The sequence below is a fragment of the Acanthochromis polyacanthus genome, chromosome 6 (genome assembly GCF_021347895.1).
Source record: "Acanthochromis polyacanthus isolate Apoly-LR-REF ecotype Palm Island chromosome 6, KAUST_Apoly_ChrSc, whole genome shotgun sequence".
Classification (NCBI taxonomy): domain Eukaryota; kingdom Metazoa; phylum Chordata; class Actinopteri; family Pomacentridae; genus Acanthochromis; species Acanthochromis polyacanthus.
Window position 1 is genome coordinate 31,083,668 of NC_067118.1, and position 21,115 is coordinate 31,104,782.

General features: G+C 41.2%; 1 protein-coding gene across 1 annotated transcript in view; it reads right to left on the reverse strand.

Moving 5' to 3' along the window:
- Positions 1-564: 564 nt before the first annotated feature.
- The window catches only part of LOC110948302 (cadherin-4-like), a 232,853-nt gene continuing 212,302 nt past the window's right edge, over positions 565-21,115 (reverse strand). The window contains exons 12-17 of the mRNA XM_022189773.2: positions 16,057-16,199; positions 10,663-10,902; positions 8,927-9,163; positions 7,039-7,178; positions 6,779-6,943; positions 565-4,815 (exon numbers count right to left, since the gene is read on the reverse strand). Coding sequence (XP_022045465.2) covers positions 4,609-4,815; positions 6,779-6,943; positions 7,039-7,178; positions 8,927-9,163; positions 10,663-10,902; positions 16,057-16,199 — 1,132 coding nt within the window. The 3' untranslated portion in view covers positions 565-4,608. The remainder of the gene's footprint in view (positions 4,816-6,778; positions 6,944-7,038; positions 7,179-8,926; positions 9,164-10,662; positions 10,903-16,056; positions 16,200-21,115) is intronic.

Here is a 21,115-nt window from a genome sequence, read left to right on the forward strand (position 1 = left end):
GCTGATCATTTTAGCTTATGTTTGTTCATGGCTGGCACTGAAACCAATTTGGAATACGAAACTCAATCAACATATTAAAGCAGTGCGAACAGAAGCGCACCATAATTTCTAATTCTCTGTGATTTTGATTCTACCATGCTGCGTGTGTTTCATTGTTTGTTTTTTTTCAGAACTAGAAAAAGCATTTACGAGTAACACTAAATTTTTAAATTAGTCTGCTAACTGACACTAACATGCATCTGTCAGATTTGTGCACACAACATGCAGGGCTCTATTTGCATATGCATATGCATACATGTGCCTCACTCATTTATAACAGTCAGTGTTCTTAATCACAGTCACTGCAAATTCATATACCTTTGCTATGGGACTCTCCTAGTGCATAATGAAAAGAAAAAACACTACGCTGACAAATGTGACAAATGCTTTTCAGTTTAAAATTTAAGGTCAAAATAAAGAGCTTTTTATGCGTCATTACCACATTAAAAAATAATACAAGTGTGAAGAAAAAAAAACACTGCTTGCAGGAATGTGCAGGTGACATAGAAAAGACAGAAGCCAGTGTTCTTACAAGGAGGGGAAATTTTATTTATAACACATGGTGCTGACAGGGAATCTCCAGCTCAGCGTCTATATTACAAGGTTGATCTGCAAGGCTGCGCATGTACTGTACGGTATTTGGAAACCAAGATTGCAGTGGCACTATAAACACACGCTTGAAACAACAGACTTCTTCCCTTTTTTTTTTCTTTTTTTTTCCTTAATTTTTTTTTACAAAATGGTACAAACAACAATACAAAATATTTGTGCTGTTGACAATTTACAAAAAAAGTCTTTGACTCAATAACTGTGCAATAATTTTTTCAGGTTTTTTTTCTCCTCCATTTGAAGCTATGCGAGTATGGTACACCAGAATCCCTTCTGGACTGCAGCCTCCGACATGCGGGCTGCGACACTTTTTGAAATGTTGTATGGTTACTGTAATAGAACTCATCTGTCCATTATAAAAAGACACATGCAAAAAGCTCCAATTGTACAGTTACAGTTTGTCTAACTTTGTCTGTTTAGCTTCGAGCAAATACTACACTATGTACACTTGGACTTGAATAATATTCGGAGAACTCATATGAAACACTGCTGTCTGTTTTTGAGATTCCGGCCATAGCAGGACAAAAGTTTGGCTTCTATTGGAGGCTCCCATCATGTACGTGTCCATGGTCAGGCAGTGTCCACAGTGAGACCAAATATCCTTTAACTAACACCAGACGGGCAGAAGTCAGGGTTGGACTACAGCAGTGCAATAGTTCTTCCTTCATTCTCATTTGCTAATTCTTCCCCCATTTTAGGAGGGGAAAGTCAATAAGACAAGTGGACGAAACAAGTAATGATCAATCTCCCTTCATTTCTCTTTACAAATTGCATTTAAATGGACTGTCAAGTTTGGCCGATTCCACTGATGATTTGCTGCTGTGTGTAATTGTGAGTCATTGATAACATTCAGTGTCATAATGGCATTGCATTATGTATGTACGTATGACACAGTTATAAAGGTCAGTTACCTTGTGTAAAGTGTGTGTGGGGCCTCCGGTTCTGCTCGGCCCTGAATATGGCCTGAATGTCTCATTCCATGAAGCATGTCTTAATGCTGTGGACACCGGATGGCCGTCAGTAATGTTGCAGCTCCGCAGCGGAATTAGAACGACGCTGAACGAGCTCGTATAATATAGAACACTCACATATATACAGTAAGGCCTAGAGGAGTGAGTGTGTGCTGGACTGTACAAGTTGGTCTGAAGTGGAACGTTTTCACCAAGATGAAGCAAAACTTGAACAGCGACACGAATATGGCTGTAAGCTCAAACGGAATCCCATAGATTCTCTTAAATGCACATGGCTTTTTGTGAAATAGAATTTGCCAAGTATTTGTTTGAAACAAAATGATAGCGGGGGGAAAAAAAAGACCACACAGAAACAGAGAAATCAAGTCACCAAATGTATAAAAAAATGTTCCGTATATACAACATTTATATGTCAGAAATAATCACAAATAGCAGAAAGTAACAGCTGTGTTTATTTTGTGAGGATATTCTGCAGGCTGAGGAGGAGTCGCATAGATAAGAGCTTATCCACCAGTGAGCTGTGGTAAGAAACTCCTTTTCCTCGTGTCTGAGCTGACAGCTGTCCTGAATATCGCCACTTTCAGGTTCTACAATGCAAGGGGCAATTTACAGCCATCTAGCCATGAATCTAAATCTACAGATTGCTACCCTGTTAACCTTATTAATTACACTTTGATGTTCTTTTGCCTATTTCTAGTTCAAACACCCTCTCATTTTCATTTCTTTTCATTTGTACTTAACAGCTAAAATTTTCCATTTATCTCGTCACAAGTCAGTTCCTTTCCACCCTCTCTGAAAGTAAACGTACTTTTTCACGTTGAAGCTCTTTTTACCGTTTGCATTGCCGTTTATTAAAACTAAAGATCATTTTTATCCCCAAACAGCCAGGAACAGTTGAGAAGCAGCAAGAGAGAGAAGAGTACAAGTGGTGGATCCTTTTCATCACATCTTCTGAAGAACGTCATTATGGAGATTTTCCTCCAAGCGTTCATCACAATGGAGCAAATTAATTAAGTCATAATTAATAAAAGATCCGGTGAATCCGCATCAACTTTAAGCTAGCCACCATGAGACGAGTGTTTCAATGGGCATTCAGCAGATAAAGAATGATTAAATCTTTGTCATTCTCCAGAAACTCCCTGGTCCCTCTGTGAAATGTTTTGCATATTTAAATAATTTAATACACAGACAAAAGCATCCCCCCCCCCCAAGTTCTCTATAAGCAGTTCCGGGGCCTGAAATGTGATTACAAAAGCCCACGGGTAGTGCTGCTTTTTCATTAAGTCACAACAAAACTGTCTTTCAAAATGTCTGTCTTGGAGAAAGCGTTATTACTGAAGCTTTAGTTTTGCTTTTCTGCTTTGATAAAGTGCAGAACTTCATACAGACTTCTTTCCTCTAAGTTCTTTTCAAAACCTCTTGAACTAGAAGCCAAAAAATTTCAGGAGAAAATTTCCGATGAATGAAATGTTGCCTGAAGAGAGACAGATTGCGAAGGCGCTAAGTCCCTGGCTGAGGCTCAATTCCCCCCAGTTTCTGTGACAGGGACCAGCACCGAAGCTTGTATCTTAAAAGTTAGTCGAGAAACAACAGGGAATCAACAAAAGCAAATAAAAGAGAGCGAGAGAAAGGGACTCGTGTGAGCTCACAATTCTGTACATGACATTATCAGAGCCATTTCAAGTTTTTTAGTGCCTTCTTCTCCTTCATATCTGAATGGTTTATATAGTTTTGGTGACACTTTTAACACACAATAACTGGTGTCATGTTAATTAACCTCTGGGTGTCGGGATACACATGCAAACCTTAATGCTCTTAAAGGCAAAGTCTCCTTAAATAACCCACATTGCACTTCATATACGATAAAATTATAACGATACTGTAACACAAAGGACTTAAAATTGGAACCTATCAAGTTTTAGGTTTAAACACAAAGAGCTCAAAACAAACACAGCTGCTATTGAAGCCACAATAAACAAGGAGACACAATGCATTTCTTCTCTAAGACAGTCCCACTAGGTGTTTTTGTGATTTCAGTAACCACATTCAAGTTGGCTGTGATTTAGGAGCACAGATATGCCTGACTTGAAAAGTTAACGATTTGTTCATAACTTACAGACACACTGTAGGCCTATGTACAGTCCGTCTACATAAAGCGCCCTCGTAAGCCAGTCACTGCTCCTCTGAAACCAGCACTGACATCTCCCGCAGCTACCACAGCCCTGTAGGACGGGAGAAATGACAAGGGAGGTCTGGATTAAAGGGTCAGGGGTCCTATGGGGGCCTGTGAGCCCAAAAAAATGGCAACCAATCCTGAGTTAGCGGGAGTCTGCTAAAATACGCACCACTGAAGGCACTTTTTAAACAACAGTGCTTCTGTTCTAAGTAATTCAAGTTCAAGAAAGAATAAACCAGGGTTCTCCACACAGGAGCGACTTTCATATCTATGTTCTTGTTCTTATTTTCCTTTTTGTTTGCCTCAGACAAAACAAGCAGCTCAACCTAAAGCTTCTTCGGAGAGGCAGGCAGGGGCTGACAGCGAGGGAAAAGAGAATACCCTCAGGAATAGGGAACAGCTTGAATCAAAAAGGAGTGAGGACGGGGGAAAAAAAACCCAGCTACACAAAATTAAGTATAAAAAAAAATCTGACAAAAGTAACTGAAACCTACATCTAGTGGTGAGACTTAAAATGAAACAAAAGCACAAGAGTTTGAGAATGCACACTACGAGAAGCCTGCGAATCAGAGCTTCCATTTCAGTCTTAGACAGGCTTAGAGCAGGAGACGGTTGAGAAGAGCACCCGAAACTGACTCATGGCACTGGTCCTCTGTGGTGGGTAACTTGATTGGTTGGTTGGACAGTCAGTTGGTCAGTGTGAACATGTCAGAGTTAACGTGTGTTCAGTTAGGGTGTAGTAGCCCCGCGGAACAGAGCATGGCAGGCCAGCTGACGGGACGAGGGTGCGTGTGCATGTGTGACCGGACAAATTTAATCATCATCCCCTCCTCCGTACATGTCGGCCAGCTTCTTGAAGCGGGGGCCCCAGTCGTTGAGGTAGTCATAGTCCTGGTCCCCCGTGCTGGAGGAGTTGAGGGAGCTGACTGAGCCGGCGGTGGAGCCGCTGCCCTCGTAGTCGAACACCAGCAGGGAGTCATACGGAGGAGCCGTGGGGTCGTTGTCTGCCGCTCGCAGACCCTGAAGAGGACAGGAAGGAGGCAGTGGTCAATGATTACATGTAAATAAAGCAGGTTGATGAGTGATAAAGGAGCAACAAATTACTGAAGATTTAGTCATTGCATGCGTCTGTTATTGATGAGCAGTACTCTCCATAACTATTAAACTGTCCTTTGCTTGTAAATTGGAATTTATTGCACAAAATGTCCTTATTTATCGTGTTTTTGTGTATACAGTACTGCACAATTAAATTTTTTATCAGGCATTTAATCATGTAGCTGGAGTTAATTTTGCTTACTGTACATACTAGTGGGAACTTTATTCTATAAAAATGCATAATATTTAGCAAAATTATAAATGGTCTGCACATATATAGTTCCTGTCTACCATAGTGGTACCCAAAGCGCTTTACAATGTCTTGCTCATTGACACACACATTCACACACCAGTGGGAACAGGGCTTCCATGCAAGGTGTCTGCCCAGCCTTGGGAGCAACTTCAGGTTCAGTGTCCTGCCCGCTTCGACATGTGGAGAAGATTGAACCATCAGCCTCGCAATTCGTTGACAACCTGCTCTACCACCTGAGCCACATGAAGTGATCAAGCCCACCCTTGAAGAACAAAACCTGGTCTCTAAATTCCCCTGATGACACTGTAATTGGGCATCCACAAAACACACCAAGACAACTGTGATCCACAAATAACCCAACACACAACTCACAGGACCAAAGGATCTGCTGATAATGTCCCAGTGCTAGACAACACAGGACTTCCTGTCCCTGTCCTAAAATGTTAGACCAGTTTTGGCAAGTGGTTTATTTGTTGTGAGTCATTGGTGTCACTGTGGCACAAATCATTTTGGTTGTTGTTTTTAGCGTCATAATTAGTATTATCATCTGCTTTCCAAATTTGTACGTTACTGTACGGTTTTGTACAAAAAAGTACAAAAAGTTTATGGAAGATCTTAAAGATGTTTGGGTTCAGATGTGCAATGCAAATGGCCTTATTAACCCACCATTACAAGATTCATAAGGGTTGACTCTTTCTGTGAAGCTCAGCTGGTTTAAATTCTGGACTACATGTAGAAGAGGATGTGCAAGTGCATGTGCTTTTGGATCAAAGCGTCCCTTTTACATGCCAACAGTCACTGTAACTGCATAAATTAGAGTGTTTCATGTATATAGATACATACATTAGGATCTTTTTTTCCCAAAGTGAGATCAAAACCCGTTCATCAATGTTTTGTTACAATTTCATGAATAAGATGTGAAGTATTTTTATTTTTTCTGCTAAAGCTCGATCTTACACTCTTTTTGACTGGCAAATTAGGGCCACTGGCCTGAAGGTGAGGCAGGTGAAGAGAATGGATTTCATCCACTTCAGTGAAATAACAAAGAGATGCTATGGATAGAAACCTAAAAAACCCTCAACCCCTGTGGGTACAGAGCGTGGCAAAAACACCATGTGTTTGCTGTGTTTGCGTTTTACCAGCCTGCTGGAGCGAGAGCAGGTAAGTGCATGTTTAAAATAGAGGGATGAAAAGAGAGAGAGATGAAAAGAGAGAGAGAGAGGAAGGAGAAAGAGAGTCAAGGCTGGATGGATCAAAGCTGAACAGCTGCCAACACCTCTCGAGTGTGAACGTGTTGTCACGAGTCTGTCAATCAGCATTTTCTCGCATCAGTGTGTCAGTGTTGTGTGCGTGACAGTGCATGTTTGTGTGTGTGTGTGTGTGTGTGAATAAACCTGGTACAGTGAGAGTAACTGTAAAGTAAAACAAAATTTGTTGTTTCCATCACCATACTAGAGTTTTACATATTGAACAGCATCCAGAAATGAGTAATCACATTAAATGTCAGATCGATGAAAAGTGAAAGTGAGAGGCTGGCTCACTGCGGGAGAAACAATCTAATGACTGCCGAGCCCTTGTGCATGCAGGATATGATGCCTTTTTGTGGCTGCTGTGTGTGTATGCGTGGAAATTCACCTCATGGATGAAGTCCCCAATGTCTCCAGGGTGGGGCACGACGGGTCTGATGGGGTACTGGGACTCGGGGATGATGGGACGTTCATCCACCCTGCGGACACCAGGTGGCTTGCTGATGATGTGCTCTAGGGAGTCGGGCTGCTGCAGCTGGCTCAGGTCATAGTCCTACACAGCCACAAGGGTTGCAGAGATGTGAGCAGGGCAGAGGTCAACACAGAAAACATGTACTGTATATATGTGCGTGTCTCTCAGGATCTCACTTGGTCCTCTTCTCCTCCTCCCTCCTCGTCATATTTGAGGATGTTGTCTCTGACATCGTCCTCGGGGTCAATAAGCAGCTGTTTCGTCTGCCTCTCCTTTTCCCTGCGCTTGATCCACACCACGAACAACAGCACCATGCCTGCAGTGATACACACAACAATGTTATACGTCATCTTTAGCATATGCTACAACAATCTGCATGAAAACTAAAATAATAATATTAACAACCGACAGTAAGGCACTACTTTACACTTTGCTCATTAATGAAAGAGTTACAGCCTCACTGGCAGCTTTGTCTTTAGGCACAGTGGAGCTTTGAGCTTAAAGCTGCAGTTGGCATGCTAAAATGTCAATGTTAAGCAACTATAATTACCATGTTCACCATCTTAGTTAAGCATGCCAGCACTGTAACATGCTAATTAGCATAAAATATCTGACGCTGATGGCAATGTCATTAGTGCTGCAGATGTTTGTTTGCAAACCCAAGGACTGAACAAACAAATTCTGACCTGAGGATAATGATCGAGACAGTCTTCCTTGAGGCGGACATGAATGTGTGAACCAAAAAGACCCAACACCCTGTGCTCCTGTTTTTCTGACATTAACCACTGGGTTAAAAAGTGTGTGATTTTGATACCGAGAGACAACCACCATAACCTTTTCCTGCCAGATCACGCAATAGCAGTGCCAGACGAGAGGTCAGCACTATGAATCATGACATGCAACCCTTTTTTGGTCTCTAGTTTGAAGGACTTGCTAATCTTGTGATGGAAATTTCTAAATCGAGTGCTTCAGAATGCTTAGTCATTGCACGTACAAATGTAATGCTCATGTAACATCTGTACTATGACTAATCTCATGATCCTGCCACAGGCTTGACCTGCTCAGGACCCTCAGTTTACTGCTCCAACACTTAAATGTGTCTCTGTCAACTTGGTTCTACCTCCAAGCAAGGGCAAGAGAATGATATGTAAAGAGGACCCAGAGGTTATATCATCTTCAAGGATGCTGTTTTGGCTATCAGCTAAGGACAATGACTAACTTGTGTCCTAATAACCTTGACTGTATAAAACCCCTTTTTTACTTGTCTCGCTTTACTTATTAAACTCAGCTCATTCTAAACTGTTTGTGTCCATTTGTGCAAATGCTGAGTTAAACCTACAGGCAAACAATCTTTTCGACTTCAAGCTTTATTCAACAGAAATTGCCGGGATAGTCTCTCTGTTTCTCTGCTGTTTTTTTCAGGAATATTTCATTTATTAGTATAGCTTGAGTTGTTTTTTTTTTCATAGTTTTGTGTGTTTTTTATGGAGGTTATTTGTGTGGTGTTTTTGTGTCATATCTGAGCAGACATATGAAATCTTGATGTGCTGTACTTGATCAAATAAGTTATAAAACTGTCTCACTGCAAATCTTCAATTGGGAGTTACAGCACTTATGAAATAATGGATGATTCATATGCAGTATAATATCTCAAAGTATGTTGATAAAAATCTTACAGCTTCAGGTGAATTTATCTATAGGACTTGCCTACATGGAGACAGGAAAAAAGTAAGGCAGCCACATGAATCACTGGCAGTGCAGATACCAGAAGATATTTACCCTGCCAGGAAAAGGAGACAAAACCCTCCTTGTCCAAAGATGCTGGAGAGGATTCCAGCAGTTGAGGCAGTCATCAATTATACAAACTATTGCTCGTGTTGTTGTATTACAGCCCGGTGAATGTTTAATGGCTGTGCCCTGAACGGTACTGTTGTGAAAGAAGGACAAATCTAAGCCAGTCGCAGGCAACTTGAACTTTTTACACTGTAAATGTGTGGGTGTGTGACATGCTTGAGAGCAGCGACCCGTCAGGGACTGAATGCAGTACGAAGAGCTCAAACTCACTGAGCAGTATGATGATGCAGATGAGGATGGAGATGATGGCTCCGGTTCCCAGGCCAGCGGCTGCCACGGCCCCGAGAGTGGTGCAGTCTCCGTTTTCATCGCAGGGACACACCTTCACTTTGATGACTGATCTGTTAGACAAAGGAGGGTTCCCCGAGTCGGACACAATTACAGGGACCTCGTACACTCCAGGCTCTAAATATACCTGGTACCGGAGACCCAGACGGGCATAATCACCTGTGTAGAGTGAAGAGGAAAGAAAGAAGTTATAAGACATCACTATGAGTCACATTTATTATTCCAAAAGTAATTTTCTATCTAAATGATTACAGATTTTGAGCAAAAATCTCAATTAAAATGCTTGTTTTTAACATGTCAATACACCAGATAGCTTGGCGTAAGAATGTCCCAATCCAGTCTCAAGGACTGGAATTATGACTGATCAAAGCATTTTTTAATTGATCAGTATCGACTATAACCTCAGTCCGTTATTTTGTTTGCGTAATAGGCCACAAAGGTGTTGTGAGAGCACAGTTGAATCAATTATCAGATAATTGATAACACAGGCTAAGCAATTTTGACATTTGTCCTGTGCTGATGTTTCAGTTAAAGAAACATGATTTTGACCCCAAATGCAGCTGAGGTACATATGTCACTGAGACAAAGGAAAACTCTTCTGTTTGATCGCTGTACGTCTTAAACTGGTGAGATCTGGCCAGAGACCATTAAGCAGCACAGAAGTATTTGTCATGGTGGCCCACTGCTAAGGCTGAAGCCCAACAGTGCTTGCCCACACTGAACTGTCCTTAGTCCGAGTGAACGCCACCTCAGGAGGCTCACCTGGTGAAACAACCAGGTACTACAGCCAACACACAACACGTTTTCTGATGTGCATGTACAGAATCCAGTTTTTTACTTGTCATTTGGAGTTTGTGGAGTTACGACACACTCTATACTTTCCACACTGCATTTCGAAAATTGCACTAGTGGAGCTTTACAGCAAGGTAAGTGATCACCTATATAACATATGTAGGCGAAACAGCTGATGCAGAAAAGCATTTTTTTCTTCTTCAGTTGTCAAGCTTACACATTGGATTGATTGTATTGACATTATTGTGTTTGAAATGTGCATTGTCTGGAAAATAGTACTGGATTGGCACTCAGTATCAGCAGATACTAAATATTAAATGAATCAGATCTGACTGGGAAAAATAACTTGATAGGGACATCTCTGCCTTGGAGTGTTTATATTCTTATCCCTCATATGATTTATTTACTTTTTAAAGAAGATTTTCAATCATCCAAATAAAAAATTTATTTATCTTTATAAGTTGAATTAAAAAATTCTGAATTTGGACAACAGATGTATGATGACAATATACTAAATACTGGCCATATAAAAAGTCAGCCACTGTATTTTAAATCAGCCCATTCATGGTCATAATTTAATAGCACAGAGCCTCACAATTCAAATGATAGCATACAAAAAAGCAGCACATTTTTACCTTTTCCTCTAGGGAAACATACAAGTCAAACAACTATGTACTTGACACTATTTTTTAGTTTAAGAGTCCAATAGGCAAAATACTTCTAAGCTTTTGGTCTTTTTATTTCAAGTGGGGTAGACGTTAAGGGATTAAATAGTGGTGTCTAATGATGTGGACTAAGTTTTGCTACATATCAAAAATATCCACTTTTTCCTTTTTCATTTCACTTCTATGGTGACACCTCCTCACCGCTGATCCGAGAAATCGTCCAGTTGCGTCGGATGCTAGTGGGAAAGTTGGGCAGCTCGAAGACGAAAGGTCCAGCGTTGGGGTCCGTGTCAGCATCAGCGGCAGTGATGTTGACACCGTGGACGTTCTTGTTGATCCTCTCACAGATCTGAGACTCCTTTGGTATGAGGGCTGGGGGGTTGTCATTAATATCTATCAGATAGATCTGCAGTGTGCCGGTGCCGCTGGCAGCAGGCGAGCCTGGGAGCAGGAGGAGGGAAGAAAAATAATATCATGACAGGAGGAAAAGATGACAAGAGAAGATGTGTGCAGTGAAAGGGACGATTGAGAGGGAAGAGAGAGGAGCTGAAGGCTGACAGAGGAGAGGGAAATAATGAAAGGGGATAAAAAGAGAAATACAAAAAAGGAAAGAGGGGAGGTGAAAGGAGCATTGTTCATTCACAATGACGACGTTAGAGGTAGGGATACTTTAGAGCTGGAGGAGAATTTCCACCCCTGACAGAAATACTTTTGACAGTTGTGCTTTCCAATTCCTCTTTTAGCCCTACAGCCAAATCAAACCCATCACAGTCGATCCAGATGCAGGCACAGCACATCCAATCGCCTGGAGAGGGCTTAGGTACAATAATGATGACTGTAACACAATCAAACAAGTCCTTGTCTGTGTGCATTCACACAATACTACAAGAGTCCTCTATGATTTTGGACATAAAGGCACCTCTGCTTGCAATATTAAAAATGTATTTCTGAAAGGTAGCAGAACCGTCTCACTGAACACAGTCCTCCACCATGACATACACAGTCGCTTAAGTCCCTGTTAAAACGCATATTCCCTGCATATGTGCTCATATGTTAAGAGGAAATCTCCATTGCACGCATACTGGACACAAATTACCTTGTTCACAGATAAATCGAGTGCTCTTGAAAATGATTTACTTTGCTTTTATGACCACTTGGAAGATCTCCAGAGCCCTTGATTCCTATATTGTAACCTGAACTTCTGGGGGTTGTAGCAGTGCATGCGATAACAGCCTGTCACATAATTTATGTCATTTATTCAACAGAGACAATATACACAGAGCAAAAATTCCAAATCTTACCAAGTTTATCTGTCTTACTTTTAGTCAAAATGTCTCATCCCACTGGATTTAGGATAAATTCACGTAACAAGTGACATTTCAGCAAGATGTTTTAAGACAATGCATCTTAAAAATCTTGTTAGGTCAATCAATCTTGAAACGATCTTCTTTTAACCTTTGTGTCGTCCTGTAGGTCAAATTGACCCTTTTTAAAGTTTAAAAATGTGAGAAAAAAAATATTTTCACAGTGAAAACTTCCACATTTTAAAACTTTTTGTGGATTTGTTTAAACATTTTTTGGTAGAGAAAAAAGAAATGTTAAAAAAAAATGTTTCTTTAAGAACATTCACAAAAAAAAAATCAACCAAAATCCAGCAAATTTTGCTGGATTTTGGTTGATTTTTATGTGAATGTTCTTAAAGAAAATAGAAGTTTTACTGATATATATGGAATCTCCTTAGATATTTTTGGATATTTTTGGAAGATTTTTATTAATTTCTTGAAAATATTTACAACTTTTTAGATTTTATTTATTAAATTTTTGTTTCTTGCCAAATTTGGGGATTTTTAAAAAAATATTTAAGGGAAACTTGATGAAATTTTCCTGAAGATTTTGAAAATTTTTATAAATTTGGGGAATTTTTTGCTGAAGTTTTGGATTTTTTTTTCAGACAAGGGAACAATATTTTTTGGTCCTGTAAATGAAGACAACAGAAGGGTTAGGACACCTAAGCTTGACAATCCTGGTAAAATATAGCTTAAAATAAGTTTTACCAGCTAATTTTAAGATCACAAGATTCTTATTCTTATTTCAAAAAAATCTTACCAAGCCATTTTCACTTGTTCTATTGGCAGATTTTTTCCACTTATTTCAAGTTAAAAGTTCTTTGGAATAAGTTTTTTTTTTTCTTGTTTTGAGGGGCATTTTTTCCAGTGCAAAACTTGAAGTGTGTTAGAATTAGCAAAAGGATTATTTTTACCTGTTCACTACTGAGTTTATTTGCTTTCAGAGTCTGCTGAACAAACGGCTGCAATAGCTGTACTGGCTTATTATATCTGCATACTTTAGTAGCAATCACACAGATGTGCAGATGTGGCTCATCAGACAACTATTAAAGAGGTGAAATTAATAGCTTGGGGCCTTACACCTGAGTCCATAAGTCTGTGGAAACTGTTAAAGCAATTGTAGAAATCTGGAGTGATGCTACTGCGGGCATCCCATTGCAGGTGCTGGTTAAACCACAATACTGCCAACCCTGGACTGCAATAACATGCACTGGTGCACACAGAGACACTTACATGCATCTGCAGACACGATCCCGAAGTCTTTGCATTGATTGAACACAGCAACAGACCATCAACAACAATATTTATAGAGAATTGGGAATAGAAAATAGACACTTCAAACAATCAGGGAGCGAGATAGCTGAGCAGAGAGAAGAATGCATGAATACGTAAGTGAAGTATGGAAATGTGGCACAGAAAAATCGGAAAAAAGGGGAAGCTTAGCCAGTATAAAGCTCAGAGCTGTTTATTGAGTGTGTGTCAGGGGGTGACGACCCTTGGCTGCCTCCAATTACGAGTCATTTCCCTGTCATGCCCCACTGGCTGAGCCATCGCATGGAATCAAGCGACCCCAGGGCCCATCTCTGGGATGAGATAAGGACGATGTAATTTACAGAGATTTATGCAAAGCTTACAGATCTGCCAATTAAATGTGGCAACAGAGCAAGACATTCGCCACCAGAAGAGTAAAACACATTTGAAAACAGGGGCCCCTGGAAGTGAGTCTGGTCACAGTTGAGCTATATCTGACTGGTAATACAATGATTAATATTGTAGATCGCTCTGCGAAATTCAGCTGATTGATAACATCAATAAAGTGATCACAGCTAGAGCTCCAGCATCTAGGGAGGTTAAGGGACCACCAACTTATTTTGCACTATATCGCCTAATTGAAAAGTGGACTTTCCCTGTAACAGTGAAGAAAAGTTGCCAAATTCTTTTAGAAATTCAGAGGTTTAAAACGATTGCACAGCTGCACAGTGAGACCAAAAGAGCAGGTAACATGATAGAAATGTTGAAAATGTAAAAAAAAAAAAAAAGCTGTTAATGCAATAAGCTATTATAGAAAATATAACATCAGATTAAGAGTCAAATTTTAAATGACACCCTCATTATTATCTCATAAGGGCGGGAAAACTAGTTTTAGTTCTGGGTCTTGATACTCAGAACTCAAAACTCTGCTTTTGTCACTGTGACAACACATAATTTTCTTTAGCTAAACTGCAATAACATCATCATTTATATTATCATTACATGGTAAGTTATAAATCACACTGTTTTGGAAGCCATAAACACCAGGTTCCACAAAAAAATACTGAAAACTAACAACAAAAGGTTATGATAAAAATAATAGTAAAACAGTTTCTGAAAGCTTTAAACACATTTCCGAGCTTTCTTTTTTTAAAAGGACAGTCTTATATGATTGTCACTAATTAAACATTATCCAACAGTTTTACACTACTATTTTTTTTGCACATGCTATACAGGCACAGCTTAACATACAATATGGAATTCCAATTTAACACATGTACATATTGCACCGTAAAAACACGTGGTTCATAAACACACAGGTTCAAACACGCACACACACACACACAGAGGATTTCCCATTCTGCCGGTTTGTTAATCCCAGCCATGTATGGGGGACATGTGGAAGCAGCTTGCCACAGCTGATAGGAGAATTATGTGGGTTTTAACCAGCTAAATAAATAATTATGTTTGTGTAAATTCCTCAAAAGGATTTGTATTAAGTCCCTTTTTTTTGATGGTGGATGAGAGATGCAAGGCATGGTGAAAAGACTTGTGGCAAGCTTACCATATGCTCTTTGAAGAGCACATAAACATAAACAATACCATAGGTGTGTTAAAATGTGTTAAAAGGAAAATGTGTCAGAGGGGTGTGAGGCAGCCAGATTTTGTCGAGGGGAGGGGGGGTGGCATAAAAAGTCGACTTCTCACCGTGCTGTCACCACCTCTCCGTGTCCCATCCTACTATCCTTACTGTCTCATAGTACTTCTTACCATAATCCCTCTCATGTTGTGACAGCTGGCACTCCAGCGACACCCACATAGTCACACCGATGCACGCACAAATAAGCAGACGCACACATAACCTGAGCTGCTATCAGCCCAACCTAGTAGGTAGTAACATGTCTGTCTAAACTGTGCACTTTACAAAGGTCAGGCCAAGAAAAAAAATGATAGGTTTTTCAAGGAAATCTGTAAAATATTGTAATTATAAAGGAGGCCAGGAAATAACAGGGAGCCAAAAGGCCCAAACAACAGGAGCATGTTAACCTCTGATCCTGCAGCCTCTTCCTCGCCATCCACACAGCGTCTCGGTGCCCGACACTGTCAGTCACCACAAATAACTGCACAGAAACACACACACACACAAACATGCTCCCACAAATGTGCTGCAAATGAGTGCATTCACACATGCTAACACCTATAAATACACCAATGTTTCAAAACCAGCTCAAATTCAGGTAAACACACCAGTGCACTGCACGTCACAGATAAGGCAATTTAGGAGGGGAAATAGCATTCGCCTCTTTTTTTTTACTTGAGAAAAAACACTCACTTGTACTTGGGGGGGGGGGGGGGGGGGGGGATTTGTTTGCTGTGATTGAGTGTGTGCTTGGTTGAGCTCGAGTTTCAACTTTGATGCAGAACAAATAATATAAGGAAAAAGGAAATGATGAGGAAGGGAAGGAGAAGGCAGCCTTGGACAGAAGATAGCAGAGAAGAGAGTCAACCAGCTGCATCACTCTTGAATGGTGTGTGGATCCTATAAATCCAAATGTCCCCATTTCTGTTATTGGTAAATGCATATTATATACTCAATTAAAAAGTATAAAACACTTAGGATGCAGTCAGAATCACAGCTTGTAACTTTAGACAATACTACCTTAACATCACTTTAAAATTAGTAGCTTTCCAGAGTCCATAATTTCCACTTAGGTGGTCATTACATTGTAGAAATAGCCACATTCTGATAAAAATCATTAAGAATATGAAAAGTACGAGTTGTAAATTGCTGGTAGAGAAGGTAGCTTAAGTAAATTATAATACTGGTGAATCTGTCATTTATAATATTTATATTGCTGTTAAATAAACTGTGCTAAAGCATGAAGTAGTGAGGACAAACAAAGGATCAAAAATAGACACAGGAAGCAGATACCTTGATCTCTGATCTTAAATGAAAGTAAATCTCCAGTGCAATATGTACAGTAAAGAAGGCTCTTACCATTGTCTGTTGCCAGAAATGTGGCTTCATATATATTGTTTTTAACGTAGATGGACTCCCGGTCAAGCATCGCCGTGGTTACTATCTGACCGTTGCTTCTGTTGATGGACAGCCAGTCCGCTGGGTCATTCAGCTTTGAATACCTAAAGACACACAAGGACAGATCGATGGAGAAGTTAGCGTTGGCGTTTCCATGTTTACAAGCAATTATAAATTTTCTCCTGTGCCTGTGCATACATAGATTGTCTGCAAATACACACACGCACAAAATCACAACAGCTTGACCTTCACACAGTTTAATTCTTCATTGACTTCTTCTCCAGAGCCTGCAGCCCACAGTCAATTTCACCTCATTTTTCATTCCTGTGTACCAGGCATTGAAGTCAATTACCTCCCTAGTTAAGCACTGCTGCAACTGCCTGTGTGTGTGTGTGTGTTGTGCATCCACATTTTCGAGGAAGTGTTTGCTTAGGCAGGGGGAAGGCTAAACTGCATGAATGGGCTATATACATGCATGTTTTAGTGGTTGCATGTTTCCAAATGTGCCCGTGTGGAAGCTATGTAGAAGCTATGGGGAAGCTGTGTATCATGTAGAGGCTGGATGATAAGATCTTGCTACTGATCATCAAACAGGAAAGTGGATGTGGGAGCAGGTGGCGACACTCCCCTGGGATAAAGGGCAGCGAAGGAACAGGGGATCATCTCCAGGATTGAATCCCAATCCGAGTCCGATCAAAGTGTTCTTGTTTCTCTGGCTTTTCGTCGCTTTCTACTTGTTCCACACGTTGGGTTCCATCTGATCCGTCTCACCTCATCCTGCCGTGCTTTTGTATTCATACATTTCCTTATCTCCCCGTCTGCATCTTCTCATCCATGCCTCATTCGCTGCTTGATGCAGAGTTCATCAACTGTCACCTCTCTTGGCTGCAATCTCACTTTCATGCGATGCCTTGGCCTTACACAACAAGGTTTCCACATCAATTCGATTTCATTTACTGAATGTCAGTTAGGGCAAAAAGGCCATGTTGTTATGTGACATACACTTCCAGCTTTAAAAGCCATCCAAATTGAAATGGATTTGACCTTAACCTTCCTTTCATGTTTACTGAATAGTAATTTACTTACTGTTTGTCTACGGCCTGCTTGTTTATTTGTGTTCCACTAAATACCACATGTACGTTTTTACTTAACCAGAGGAGAATGAAAGCCTGGAGGGATGGGTGGCAGTAAGGAAGTAGGAAGAGGAGGGGGGGATGGACGGAGAGTATAATCTCTTCCCTGCAGTGACGGAGGTGGGATTTTCCCAGCAGGCAGTGGGCATGATCCCAGGCATAGCGTGGTGCAGGCAAGGGGATCACAGAGATGACATTCCCACACTCTAGACAGCTTCACACAGGCTAGCCAAGCCCACAGCCGCTAACTGGTGGACTGTGAAATCACCAGCAAGACTACAGTGAGTCCATCGCGGTGGGAGGGTGGGATTAAAGGGTGAAGGAAATGACCAGGAATGGGTGTGAGGTGGGGAAAAAAGAGGCAAGCAGAGGTGACATTGGAAAAGTAGCAGCCTGGTTGTATGATCTGATTTAAATGTCCTCATTAAGACCGACACGATACCTACTGCATTTTCTGCTGGCGTCGCCGTGCCAACCTGACAAATGCTCTCTGTCTTTCCAGTGGACGGCAGACAAATTGGTGTTGCTTTACTGAGCGGAGGGAAATTAAAGGGTTAGTTCTCCCAAACACTACGGATATTGTTCTTGGGGAAAAAACACATACCTCGTGTTTTTTGGAAACGCATTTATTCACTCTCTTGCCAAGAGTTGATCAATATCGCTCTAATGTATGTTAATATAAAGGTAAAGCCAGCAAGGGGATGTCGGGGAACTAGACCAACTCTGTACACAATTGAAATAGTCTGCCCAACAGCATTGCTAAAGGTCACTAATTAAGAAGGCACATGCTGTGGTGTTTTTTTTGACAAAAGTCTCAAGTGCTGGAGTTTCTGTTAATTACCTGGCAACCTCACAGTAACGACTCGACTCCTAGAAGTCATTACTGCCAGCTAAGAAATAGTCCACAACATAAAACATGGACAACAATTTACTATTTTCAACTTCCAGTTTGTATTTTGATTAAAGAATCGACATGTGATTTAGTTAGCCTTAAAAAAAAGCATCCACTGTAGACACACTGACACAACAGTGGTAACAGTCCTCTTATCTAACTTTCAGCGGGAAAGAAAATAAACACATTTCTCGAAATGCAGCAACGGAAACTCTACCAGCCTCCACTGTGCTGGTATGGAAACAGAAATCTCAAAAGTTGAGATGTCAGAATCCTGCCATTAGCACTTATTCCTATGCTGGACACACATGATGACACAAGCAGAATGCGTGTCCTTGGATGATAAAAAGTCATAGCACAAAGGCCCGTTCACTTCTGCTCATCGTCACACTTTAATTATGCCTCTTCAACAGCCCTCACTGCAGATGTAATAAACCATATATGAGGCAAATGAAGTCCTGTATGAACGGTCTTTAGCTCGAGCTCATTTCCAACACATGAATGGACAGTCTGCTGCATCATTAGTTTTGTTCTTAAGGAAAACTCCACAAAGGTTGAGGGAAGAATGTTGCTGGTTTCAGAAAGTCGTTGCTACTTGGATCAGTTTTTCTGATAACGCTAAGTAAACGACAGAGCTCTGGTCATTAGAGCGATGCCTGCAAAAGCACACTGAGTTTTTGTTTACAAGGCCCAGCTGTAACAAAACATTACTGGCAGGCCCCAATACTAACTTTTTAATGAAGTGCCATGCCGATTTTTCTGTCTCCTTGGAAAGGTAAACAGTTCTTGTTGTCTCTAGAGCGATTTTGGCATGCAGAATTTAGTTTAAATGATACACTGGGTGTGAAACCTTCACTATTCCTTCCAGTGCCTTATTTCCAATACTTTCCCGAGCTCTCCTCCACCAGAAGGTTTCTCTCATTTGGGAGTTAGTAGGTGTGTGAGTACAGCTGGATGTATGATTAGGCTTGGCAGGTTAGTGATCTTAGCAAGCAGCAGGGAGAGGTATGACATTTATTTTTCAAACCCCCGACCCTGAGGATGAAAAATGCATGTCTGAAGCTTAGCCAAGGCGGTTTGGGTAATCATTTATGCCAGTGTCTCTAGTCCCGTGTCCTGACCTTACTGGTTGGGTGTCTGACAAGTGATGCATGATGCCTCACTCTCCCTTCCTCCTCCTCCCGGCCCCGCTTGTCTACACATTGCCTTCTCTCCAACCTCAACAGGACACCGTCAGTCTGTCCCGCCTTTGATAAGCACCTGTCAAGTTCAAACCTTGACCTGCAGTCAGCGCACCATCCTCCGCGCCTTCCCTCCCTCCCTCTGTGGTCCCTTAGCTCTTTATTCACCTTACTTTTGACTTTTAAAGCTCCCACTAAATCCTCTCCGTGTCTGCCTTTTCTTTATGTATCTCCACCATCCATTTATGAAGACATACAGTCTTTTGTCATATGCAAAGACATGCAACATAAATTACATGCAACATAAACCGGGGTGTCACATCTAAATGTCTACTCAATGTGAGGAGACATGTACGTTGACTATGTGATTGATGAGGTTTGGAGGTCTCTGCACCGAGATCTGTTCTTTGTGACAAAATAAAAAACGAAAACACATATAAGCTGATGAAACTGATAGAAGCTCCGCACACTGTTTTCGCTCCTGATTCTAGGATGAGGATGATTGGTGTGTGGAGAAGATACCTTTTATAGAAATCGCAGTGGGATTAGTAGTGATTCTATCCAGATGGATCCAAATAAATAAGGTGGCGGATTTGCCATCTCTATCATCCTCACAGGAAGGAGGGAGATGTGGTTTGTGTTTATGTAAAAGAGACTGTGCCAGACCTCAGCATGCTTCTAATGGGCTAACTTAATTCCAAGACGTACAACACTGCATTCTGGGGCAGGTCATGGAAAAAAAAAAAAAAAAACAGGGAGGAAACCAATGATTTCCAAGTTAATTCAACAGAGAGAGAGAAAGAGAGAGTGTGTGCGTGTGTGTGTGTGAGAGAGAGAGAGAGAGAAAGAGGCCAGCTGGTGACTTTGGTGTCTTCCTAAATTATAATGTACACCCAATTTACTCTCATTTGCTGTGAAATTAGCAGGGAAATTTGTTTAGATCTTCTCCCTCGAGAAAATGGGAAGGAAGGAGCTGTTGGAGTGTGAGGTGGTTGGAAGGAGGTGGTATTAATGTCATACTGTTATCAACTCAATTGTACTTTCTCTTCTGTGCCAGATATAAATCACACCGCCGCCACTCACTATAATCTACACAGACATTCTTCACGTACGCACAAATGGAAACACGTGAGGTCTGCGGTCTCATGTGATGATCATCTAAAGCCGCCCCTTTTTGCTGCATCAATACAGAGCAAAGTGTAGAATAGATTGCCTCGAAGTTTGAAAGGCCAGAGTGCAGCCACTGCTACTGTCAGACTGACAGCAAGACTGAAGAAGGGCCTGCTGGTCATTTAAAGGTTGGTTTACATTTAAAATCCAGAGAGGCTTACCGCAACGAAAGAACACTGCAGGTGGACATAATGCTGTGTCAGGTGTTTGGGCACGAGCCAGCTGTTCGTTTTAGCACCCCAACCTCGCTCTATCCTCTTCTGTTCAGTATGTGTGTGTGCACCTGCATGCATGTGCTCATGCAACCTACAGAATGCACACACACACACACACACACACACACACACACACACACACACTTCCTCATTACCCCAGAAGCTATTGCTCCCTATTAACCTTCTTGCCCTCCCTACTCAGAGTTCTCTGCTGGCTCATAAACTTCACACAGTAAGACTTTGAGAGATGGGTAATGCCAAAATACAGTCCCCTTGTTGAACTTTGACATCTAACCACCCATGTGGAACCAATCCAAGAGGCTTTTTAGCCTGCTGCATATGGACAGATTTCTGCCAGGCTTTTACTTTAAAAGCAGCTAGCCTCGTACTTCCAAGCCTCATTCAGACAATACTGGCCATATGTAACAG